General features: G+C 41.4%; 1 protein-coding gene across 1 annotated transcript in view; it reads right to left on the bottom strand.

Moving 5' to 3' along the window:
- ARHGAP6 (Rho GTPase activating protein 6) overlaps window positions 1-11,685 on the bottom strand; it is a 269,412-nt gene that overhangs the window by 30,466 nt on the left and 227,261 nt on the right. Inside the window, 1 exon segment of the mRNA XM_029603281.1 lies at window positions 4,311-4,573. Coding sequence (XP_029459141.1) covers window positions 4,311-4,573 — 263 coding nt within the window.

The following is an 11,685-nucleotide window of genomic DNA, read 5'->3' as shown; positions in this document are numbered from 1 at the left end:
TATCCAGTCATGGTTTTCTGTGATAGTCACTACATGCAAGTCAGCCTATTCCTAAAACATTGTTGATAGTATAAATCAAGGCAAAAATGGAGGATTTCTTCCTAATAGATATAATTTGAAAAATTGCATCATTATCAGTTGTTCTGTTTTATCATTAGTTGCACATGGTTTAGAGGTTGAGAAATTCTTGCCTGTGAATGATTTATTATAAAGTACTACAAAACATAATGAAAATATTTCATAGTAAATGACAGCAGAGAAACACCAAAGTGGTGCAATCCAATCTGCCCAGCAAGGTGTTAAGCATTGTATCTGTTGCTCCATGCAGGTCACCCCCATACAGAAAAGTTATCCCTGGTTATCCCAATGCTTCATTTCCATCCTCTTGCCATTAGGGACCCTCAGCATTTATCTAACATCCTTCTCAATTCTGCTATTGGTTTTGCTTCACCACCTCCTTCAGTAGAGTATTCAAGGATCCACACCATTTCCTTGAAAAAATTCCTGAAATTCTTATGACTAGCCCTCTGAAGTTTCATGATCTCTAGTTATAAAGCTTCTTTTTAATTGGAAAAGGTCTGTCTCATATGTATTTTTAAAAGAGATGTGCATCAGGTGCCCGATCATTTTCGCTTTCGGGTTCGTGTGGCCGCGGGAAAATCTCGTTTTCCTGCGGATCGGCATTTTTTTTTTTCGTGAAAAAGCGGTTTTTGGCATAGTGCGCGCTAACAAAAACTAACAAAAAAGTAGCAAAAAGTAACAAAAATTAACGGTTTTTGTTAGAGTGCGCTAACCTGAAAACTGATTTTCCCCGAAAATTCGGGGAAATTGGAATCGGTTTTCAGTGTTGCTGAACCATGACGATTTAGGGAATTTCATACGAAATTCCCTATCGTTAAAAAAAGAAAGCACATCCCTAATTTTTAAAACCTTTCAGGTATATAAATGTTCATCAATTCCTCCACATCTCTCCTCACTTCTAGGGTACACCTATTTAGGTCCTGCAGTCTATTTTATATTTCTTTTGGTGCAGATCCTGTACCATTTTAGTTGACTTTGTCTGCCCTACTTCTGTTCTCTCCCTATCTATGTAAGATAAAGCCTCCAGACCCGAACCCATAAAGGTGAATTTTAAAAGCTGGGCATGCACCAAAATCAGGAGGTGTGTATGTGTGCATGTAGGACATATGCACGCCCAACCAATTTTAAAAGCGCACACAAGGCCCCGATACATGAATATCTCACTTCGGACAAAAAAAGGGATGTAATGTGGGTGTGGTGTGGGCAGAGCAGGGCCAAGAGATGTGTGCTCAAGTAAATAAGCACCTGGGAGCGCAAACCCAGATCCAGTGCCGTGTAACTTTACTTTTCCTATGGAAGAGGTGCAAGTCTTAATAAAAGTATTTCCAGGCATCTATGAGGGGTTTAAGGGGTCTGGGGTAACTGGGGGAGTGCAGACTAAAGAACCAGAGGTTTGGAGGACCTAGCTCTATAGACTGGGTTCACTGGTGGATGAACTGGTAAAACCGGTCATGGTGTGGATGTGCATCTAATATAAACAATTCCCTCACGAAGCTCAAATCCGACCTGCTGCTGGGCGTACACAAACTTAAAATTAGCTGCAGATATATGTACGCCTAGGCTATTTATAACATGCGCGAGTTTGCATGCACATTATAAAAATTGCCTCGTCTCCAAGTGTGCGCTGATGCACATGCTTAAATGTGCGCTCACGCTCCTATTTGAAAATTACCGTCTCGGTCTAGGCAAGGGTTCCCTAGTGACTTGTAGAAGGACATTATCACTTTCTTTTTCCTGCTGGTAATGCCTCTTTCTGTGCAGCCTAGAACCCCTCTGATCCCAGTCACTGCTTTCAGACCATCGTACACTATCACCCGAGGTTTCTCTCCCAGTCCATGCTCGACAGCCTCTCACGACCGAAGTGCATACCAACTCCTTTCGAGTTCTGCACCCCACATGCCTGACTCCACTTTTTTGGGCACTGAATTTTAATTGCCAAGCATTTGAATCCTCCTCAAGCTTTCCTAGATCACTTAGATGTGTATTGCTTCAGGGGTGTCTGCTCTGTTGCACAGTTTAGTGTCATCCACACAAACTTTTCTAAACCTTCTAATATCACTCGCAAATATATTGAGGAGAATCAACCCCAGGACCAATCCTTGAGGCATTCCACTAATCATCTTTCTCTCTTTAGAGTAACTTTCATTTACCCACACAATCTGTCATCTACTAGTGAACCAATTTCTAATCCAGTCCATCACCTCTGGATACACTTTTGAAAGCCATTCACAAAGGCATTAAATAAATACATTAAAATTTGTCCAATAGAAAAGGCATCACCTACAACTCATTTGTCGCCCTCTCACTCACTTGCTTATGAAGTTGTATTTATTTCAGTTATTCAATAGCATCCTACACAGGGTATATTGCAGTAAATGAAAATACAATATGAGGTAAAACTATACCAAGGCAAGCAACAAGTGAGCCAAAGTCTGCAATAATAAACTGGGTCATCAGGGAAAGTGAGCTGGAAGAAAAGAGCTTCCAGGAACGATCTGAAGGTGTTGAGAGCGCTAATATTTTGAATATGTGATTGTAGTTCAGAGGGTGGGTGCTAAAGGGGGCATCGAAAGGAGCAGTTGCCATTTTGTGTGAGGGAAACAAAGCAGCATGCCTAACTGTGATCAGAGAGCAAGCTGTGGTGGAATGGCGAACAAGAGAGGCAGGAGCAAGACCACAGATTCATTTACAGATGACTGTCAAAACCTTGAACATGTCAAGAAATGTGACTGCAAATGAATACAAAGAACCTACTAGTAACAGAGTTAACAGGGAGATGTTGGAAGCATATGCGCAGCAGAATTAGCTGTGGAATCTAGAAGACCAGTGAGCAGATTACTATAGTAGCCAGGCCAGGAGAAGAAGTCATAAGAAGGTAACTTTCAAAGGATTTCCATGCATATAACTGGGTTTTGAAAATTGCTACGATAGTATGTTACATTTACACACATAATGCCTAATCGGAGAAAATTCTTTTTCACTCATCGCACAATAAAGCTCTGGAATTGTTGCCAGAGGATGTGGTTAGTGCAGTTGGTGTAGCTGGGTTCAAAAAAGGCTTGGATAAGTTCTTGGAGGAGAAGTCCATTGACGGCTATTAATCAAGTTTACTTAGGGAATAGCCACTGCTATTAATTGCATCAGTAGCATGGGATCTTCTTAGTGTTTGGGTAATTGCCAGGTTCTTGTGGCCAGGTTTGGCCTCTGTTGGAAACAGGATGCTGGGCTTGATGGACCCTTGGTCTGACCCAGCATGGCAATTTCTTATGTTCTTTGAAAATTACCTCCTAAATGTCAGTGAAGAGTAGACTGTTTGAATGTTAAGCAACTAAAACCATAGAAAAAGCACAGAACGGACATATGAGTGCAAAGAGATATACTGGAATCAAGCGTAAACTCAACATCTTAAAAGTCGTGTTGGAAGAGAGAGCGAGAATCAAAGGAAAGAAAATGAGAATGGAGCAAAAAAACTTCAATACGCCAGAAAATATAGGACAGGATTTTGTGAGATTCAGCATGAAGATGTATGAGAGCATCCAAGCAGACACTGTAGAAAGGTGAGATGAAAGCTGAGCAGACACAGTGGGAGAAGGGTGGGGAAAGTGAGAAAGACCTGAATGTCATCCCCAAACATTTTTTCTCCTATTTGGCACTGATTATAGCAGCTGACTGTATTTACTCAAAGCATGTTAAAATTAAAATGTTTGTAGCAAGCTTCTAACTCAAGGCAAATAGGCCAGCTGGATGCTTTCAAAGATCCCTTCATGCCAAGCCAGGAATGATTTGGCAGTGCAGTGCCGAAAACTTGAAACTTTATGCAGCTCAGCATGGGGAGGGTGCGTGTGTATGTGGGCTTTGAAGAGGGAGTGTTCTCCCAGGTTAATGGGTCTTTTCATGTTAGGCTGGTTAGTACTGGGGAATGTGCCTGGGTATTAACAGTACACTATTCATTTCAGTGGTAGTAGAGTGCTTCATGCCAAAAGGTGAAAAAACTATTGTGTAACATGAAAACGAATCATGTTCCCACTGCCAGCTACACTGATCAAGAGAAAAATCTGCACTACCATTGCAGTCATGCTTAATGATCAATTCTGTATGATTTTCTTTATGGACTGATGCTATAAATGTAATTATGTTTACTGTACATGCATTTGAACAATGGTATTAATTTGCACAAAGGACACTGAAAAAAAACAACCCAAACCCCACATGTGAAAACTCTGCATTACCTTTTCCAGCCCAGAGTCCAGCTGAGACATCCCTTGATTTGGGCTGCATGTGGCCAACCAATGTGTACTGCTCAGGAACCTTGAAAAGATGATCTGAACTGGAGACCTCATCTTCCTGTTTGGCTCGTAATGACCGCTCGGACAGTACAGGAGAATTATTGTCGTAAGGAGAAACATCTCCACTTGAAGCTTTGTTGGAATCTGTAGATGAGTGCCTTCCTTCAATACAGAATGGGCCTTCGGATCCTCGCAGTTCTGGGCTCCTGACAACAAAAAGTCAGAATCACACTCTGTTCTCAAGAAAGAAAAATGGTAGGTACCGTAATATCCACAATACACAAATGATGATACCTATGCCTCTGAGTGAACAATAATTAAAATGAAAAAGCTTCTAATGAGATGGTGACAATATTGCTAGTATTTTGTTTATACCAGGTTTGTTTCATTATTTATAATTTGATGAATTTGTGAGGGAAGGTTTGATGGATGATCAGAAAATGACACCTTTTGATCATCCATCGAACCCCCTTCACCCCTTCCCCTTATCACTAGAATGGTTCACTTATGGCAGCCTCTCTACTTTATTTTTTTGACAATGTTATCTTTTGCTCATTCAAATTCTGACCTGAAGAAGAGGGTATTAGCTAGAGATGTGAATTGGTACTGGACTTGTTTCTGGTATCGGGTTCGTAGTAAAACCGCAGAAAATCTTCGTTCGCGGTTTCAAATGCTTTTTTTTTTCGGCTGTCCGGAGCCGGGAAAAAAACCCCCCCACCCTAACCCTTTTAAATCTCATTATATAGAATCCCCCCTCGACCCCCCCAACAATGGACAGCTGGCGCCATCTTTAAAAATGGCACGGGCCATCCATTTCTCCTACCATGTGACAGGGGCCAGCCAATGGCACCAATAGTCCCTGTCACATGGTAAGGGCAAAGTGCCATCAGTGCCATTTTGATTAGTGGCAGCCGACAGTGCGGGAGCGGGAGATCGCTCCCGGGACCCCCACTGGACCACTAGGTACTTTAGAAAAGTTTTTTTTTTGGGGGGGGCGGTCGGGAGGGTGGGGGATTCTATATAATGAGATTTAAAGGGTCGGGGGTGTGTTTGGGGGTTGTTTTTGTGTGCCCTTTCTTCCCCCCCCCCCCCCCCCACCAAAATGATAAGAGAACCCCACAACATTTTTTTGTGGGGTTTTCCTATCTCTTTCAGGGACTCCCCGATTCCTGACGGATGAGAAAATATCGTACGATATTTTCATCCATCAGAAAAACGATTCACATCCCTAGTATTAGCTCTTGAAAACTAGTTAAGAAATCTTTTCATTAGTACAATAAAACGGTATATTTTGATGTATCTGTGCATTCGAGTTGTCTAACACGGCAACCACACCACTTTATCCAAGGTTGTAATATGTCTTTGATACCACAAATCTAAGAATCTCCAAGGTAAATACAACAGCAATGATTAAGGGATCTAAAATGACATTCTAGCAAATGTAGAAGTTCCACTGCTGTGATAACATCATAATTCGGGTAGCAGTGATCATCTGTTGCTGATGGTGGTGGTGGGGAGCGATAGCAGCAAACACTTGCAGATTCCAAATCATCATAGATCCCAAATGTAGGGCAAAATTGGCCGCAGCTTTATTAATAACAAAATACAACCATAACCGTGAACCCGAGCCATAACAGAGATCTAACTGCCAAAGTGCCCCCTTTGGGCAGGCAGCACGTCACCTCCAGCTCAGGGCCCACCACAACCAGTCAAGGCCCTGTCCTCCGGGAGGTAATTCTCCAGGGCATTCCCGGTCACCTGCCTTGCCCAAGCAAGCTGACAGCCCAATCATAGGGTGGCGGTGTCCAGTCTGCCGCCGTTCTGGGGCCAGCAAGCCCCTATGATAGACAGCCCTCATCATATCGAGGTATGGTGTACCACATGCTGTGCACTGCCTCCAACTGCTGACTGCCCTCCTGGCTTGGGTATCCCTGCCATAGGGCCCGGGTACAATACGGCTTATCTGGGACCATCCCCCAACACATCCGCAGCCAATAACTAGAAGCCCAACAGCACACTGTGAATAGCCAGCCTCAAAGTATTCAAGAACAGGTCCTATCCCATATCTGAGAGATGGACCCCATTGTTGCGGAACAGCTCCATGCAATCCACGAATAGGCAGTCGTGCCTCACGTGCATGCCACCACAATGTTAGTTGAAATTGCCAATCTCTTTTTCCACCTTTCATCCCTCCAAATCACATAAAATCTTCACTGATGGCAACTGTGCTGTTTGTGCGTATGACTGTGCATGTAAAATTGCCCCCAAGAACCCACCCCACAAACCTCACTCAGAGTTACTAGTGCCCCCTCTTACAGTGGGATAAACAGTTTTTTTGTGAGCCTCTGCCGAGGCTCTCTTGCCAGCAGCAGCCCCAAAATGCGATAAAAGCCTGTCTGGGCACTTCTCAGCTCGCGATGTAAAATATCACGGGTGTGGTAAAATAGCTAAGCAAAGTGGTACCAGGGAAATTATCCTAACCATGCCCCTTTTTTTTTTTTTTTTTTTTTTTTTTTTATCATCATGGGCACTATTTTTTGCTATATTTATCGCAAAATGATGAGTCTAAGCCTACGTTAAATATCTAGGTTGGGTGCCTATTTTCAGCTGAAATTGAGAGTCTGCTCTACATTTAGGTTCCTAAGTTAGATGTCTAATGCTGAAAATCAGTGCTAAGCTCCTAACTTTGTTTTCCTGCCCTAACTCTGCCTCTGTAGCCACTTATTTTTAGAACCCTACATTTAGGAGCCTAAATTTAGGCATTCTACCCTAGTAAATTTTCAAAACGGCCAATTTAAGTGGTTAACTCCAAAAGTTTGGATCTAAATCCTTGGAAAATTGGCTCTAATATGGCAAGGTTGAAACTATTTAAAAAACAAATAAAACATTATAACTACTAATGCTATAGCTTCAAATAATTAATGGGCGAAATTTCCATAAAAGTAAAGTGGTTATGTTATCAGTAGCCACCAGATGGCAGCAAAAAACAGTAAATTGTTCATTGAAATTTTGCACTATGGAGTATGTTGCCAGAGGGACATAATTAAATGGTAAATGCATTTCTTGTATTATCCTCATTACTTTGTTTCATGAAAGAAAGCAGCAAAAATGACATTCTCCAAAATATGAAGTAATGTGTTATGCTTTTTGTTAAGATGTCACAATTTTGTCACAATTTAAAAAATCCAATGGATATTTTTGTATTAAATGGTACAAATTACATAAGAAATATGCAACTCTCTCTGGTATACTTTCAAAATGTAACTTCATTAATTTGTTATTCATTATGATCACAAATGGGAGTGGATATGAGAGCTAATGCTGCAAGAAGTTTGCAAGAAACTTTCGGATAGTTTAAATCTTATTATACTCAAGCAACTTCTGGTTGTGACATTTACTCTTGAAGCAAACAAGAACTGGTCTATTAGGCTTTTCTTTAAAAACAGAAAGGCTTTTATGTGTGATCAGAAAATGTGTCTATATTCTCTGTAAAGTTATTTCCTTGGGACTTCACTTTTTTTTTTTTTTAAACTGTTTTCCATGCAAGTGTGTAACTAAATATTTGAGTTCAAGTCATCCCTCATGGACTCTCTTCCAAACAAGTTTGCAGATTTCAAATAGTTCAGAACACAGCGGCTAAAATAATCTCCGGTAAGAGGAAATCTGATGACGTCCACTACTTCTCATCGAACTTCATTGGCTTCCAGTGTCTTACAGAATTCAATTCAAGATTGGCTGTCTAAATTTCAAGGCCTTTCGCTGGGATTCTCCTTCATTTGTCCAATCTTCTTCTTCCATATTTATCTACATATATTGTATGTTCCTCACAAATAGAGCTTCTAGTTCTCCCCTCACCTAAACTGATAAGACTGGAGCACACTCGGAGAATCTGCTTTGCTTATCTGTCGCCCAAGTCTTTGGAACTCTTTTCCTTTGGCATTACGCCTTGAAAAAAACTATGCCAAATCTAGGAAGTCCCTTAAAACTTTCCTTTTCACAAAGGCCTTTCAAGACGAACTGCTCCTCTTGATTTTTCAGATATTTATGTCCTAAGTATTTATACAGATATTTAATTTTACTTTCTATAGTTTACTATAGTTTGTATCTGTTTTTAGCCTTTATTTTTATTGTTTTTTAAGTTGATTTTTTTAATTTTAGTTTAGATTTTGAATCTAAATGTGTATTACTCACTTTTAGCTTTAATGCATGGTATGTTTTATGGTGGTCGACACGGACGCCGCCAACCACCATCTTGCCATCAGGTCCCTCTAGGCATGCTCGCGCAAATACAGGCCAGTTTTATCCACGTCATGGCGGGAACCTCGGGAGCGTCCCCTCCAGATAACGTCAGGATCTGTGGATATTTAAATCTGCTGGCCCTCTCCGAAGATGATTTGGCAAAGAGTGTCATCCTTGCTATTTCTGCCTCACTTCCTGAGGACCCTGCGTTCCAGATTCCAGTTCCGATGTGGACGACTCAGGTATCCGCTACTCGGGGGCCTCTCTCTCGTCCTGGCTAGTCGCTCCTCGGAGGGCATGATGCCTGGAACTCCATCTGCTCCATTCCCCGAGGCTTCCTGGAACCAACTTGCTCTTTTGTGAGTACTATGCTTTGCGGATCACTTCCTACCTACCAAGTGCCTATTGGGTGTACCCCGTGTTGCGGGCCATTACCATCACTTCAGAGACCTCCATCAGAGGTGCCTGCTATACTACGCTATCGAGGACCTCACTGGAGCATCCCGCCTTGCGGACCGCTACTTGACAGACCCTCATCGGTGTACCCCGCGCTGCGGGCCATTACCACTTCCACCTAGGGCCTCGACTGTGCTCCTCGCTCTGCAGACCGCTGTCACCTCTTCTGAGGACCATATCTGTGTATCCTACTCTGCAGGCTTTTACCATCTCTACTGAGGACATCATTGCTGTACTCCGCTCCGCAGGCTACTACCATATCTATCAAGATCTCTACGGTGTACCCCGCTTCGTGGGCCACTACCATCTCTACAGGACACCGGTGTACTTGCTTCAAGGACTACTACCAGCACTACAGAGGTATCCCCTCAGGGCACTACCTATCCCATCGACCCTGTGTCTCAGGGCCTCTGTGACCCTCTCTCTCTCTCACACTCCATGGGTATTGCTTCTATCTCTTTATTCATTCTGTGCCTCCCTTGGCTGAGACCTAAGCCTCCCGACAGTGAGGCTCACGGGGCTCCTCCCCGTGGGCGGTACCACTTCTCACTTCGGTCCAGGGTTCACACACCATCTGATATCTCAGAATCCTAACATTGTACCTGATTCACTAAGGGTTTTTCCCATAGACACAAAATTGGAGAAAAGCCTTAATGAATCTAGCCCATTGCTTGCTAGGGAGCAAAAATGAATTTTATTATTCCTTTTTGTAGAACAAAACATTTTGTTATTTTTAGGCTTTTCCTGTTTCAGCTTCCTACCTTGAGTACAAATTAATCAGAATATATCTTTTATCTAGTATATCTATACCTATCTCTCTCTACAGATATACACATCCCATTTGGAGTGAGAGACAGACGGGGGATCTACATGATAGAACAGGTGTGTTTGTGGTCACATCCCAACTTCGCTGGTAATCTCCTCCTGGTTTTTTCTCTGTTGATCTCTCTCCTAACCTAATTCTCCTCTACTATTAAAGAGAAATGTTTAAATTCATTAAAAAAAAAAAAAAAAAAAAAGAGTCGAGCTGGGGGACATGAACCACCCCTGACAAAGCTATTAAGCATTTTAAAACTATGGCTACAACAGACCTTTTCTTCTCCGAAGATGGAGCGTGTTGTGCACTGCACTGGAACCAGGGAAAATGCAGGTCATTAAAGCTGTTTTCTACATCCAGGCTCATAGATTACCCAGACGTAGGGAAGGCTCCCTCTCCTCATCCCAGTAAGATCTTTTAATGTATTAATCATTTAAAATAGATGAACTAGATAAACAGATGGCACAAGATGATTTAACAAATGAATGGGAAGGGTAAAATATTATTAAGCAGTACTTTAAGTAAACAAGTTGGGATCTGTTAGTTTCTTTTTAATGGCTATCTACGTGGCGGAACTACTAGAAGAAATATGAAGGTGATTAATTTAGTGGCGTGAATGTTTTGACTCGTGTTTTAGCTGTTGGAGATTTAATTTGTCATGCTCTACCCAAATAATATGAGAAAAACTTCACGGCCATTCAGTCACTGTCTAACTTAATCTGAAGTATTTGATAACATGGCATATACTGTAATAAGCAGCACACATTTATCATATTTATCCTATAATGATGAATGGAACCAATTTCAGTAAGTTTTCAGATAATGTTAGCTTATGTTTCTTTTTTTTTTTTTTTTTAACCTTGGTTCAGGCTCTCTATTTCCCCCCCTCCTTATTCTTGGAACGCTGCACAAGGAGTGAGTGGCTGACCATATCCATCTAGAAAAATCTGGCTCCTAACATCTAGCTCCAGAGAGCTCGCAAACCCCGGGTGTGCATCCTGACCCATGGCCTCCCCCTCATTAATCTACTGTGTCCTCTAGATACAGCAGGGGAAATCTACATGATAGGTCAAACTGGCCAAATGATTTGGCCATTCCAAATATATAAAACACTATTAAAAATGCACTAGTAACAGGCAGTCAAAAGATGTGAATAGGTCTTAGCACTATTTGTATTATAGCAGAATTCCTATGTTCAATAGTTTGATAACATTTTACCCCTGATAGACTTTGTCCTTTATTTGTTTCCCCATTTTCACATGCCTTCAATTTCTCTCACTGGCTGAGAGTTTATTATTTACTTCTTTAATCTATAAACCACCTTCCCAGCATTTAGAAAGTTGTCCAAAGTGGTGTTGTACAACAATGCAATACTATTACTACACAGCAAACATATTAAAATGTAAAACTATTCCAGCATGGGAACAAATAATAAAGTACATAGGAGTGAATTTTCAGGGTTGTGTGTGTAAAAGTAGCATATATTGTAGCAATTTTCAAAAGCCCATTTTTTTATATGCATATACATGCATAAAGTCTATTTATGCCAGTACAATGTTTTGAAAATTCAGGGACATTTCAAAGGAGTCATGCGTATAAAAGTAGCAATTTTCCATTGTCCACTAACACACACAAAACTGTTTGACATTTTGCAGTGGGTTCTGTTGTGGTATATTTTATTTGCCTTGTAGTCTGTATTATGTCTGTATTATGCTTACAAACTCACTATCTCTTATGTGAAACAATGTAAAGATATATTTTTCTGTATAATATATGTACCAACACAGGTGCTTATGAGAACACCTG

Source organism: Rhinatrema bivittatum, chromosome 5, assembly GCF_901001135.1.
Source record: "Rhinatrema bivittatum chromosome 5, aRhiBiv1.1, whole genome shotgun sequence".
NCBI classification, from domain to species: Eukaryota; Metazoa; Chordata; class Amphibia; order Gymnophiona; family Rhinatrematidae; genus Rhinatrema; species Rhinatrema bivittatum.
Note: the sequence above shows the minus strand (reverse complement) of the source record. Positions and strands in the feature narration are given on the sequence as shown.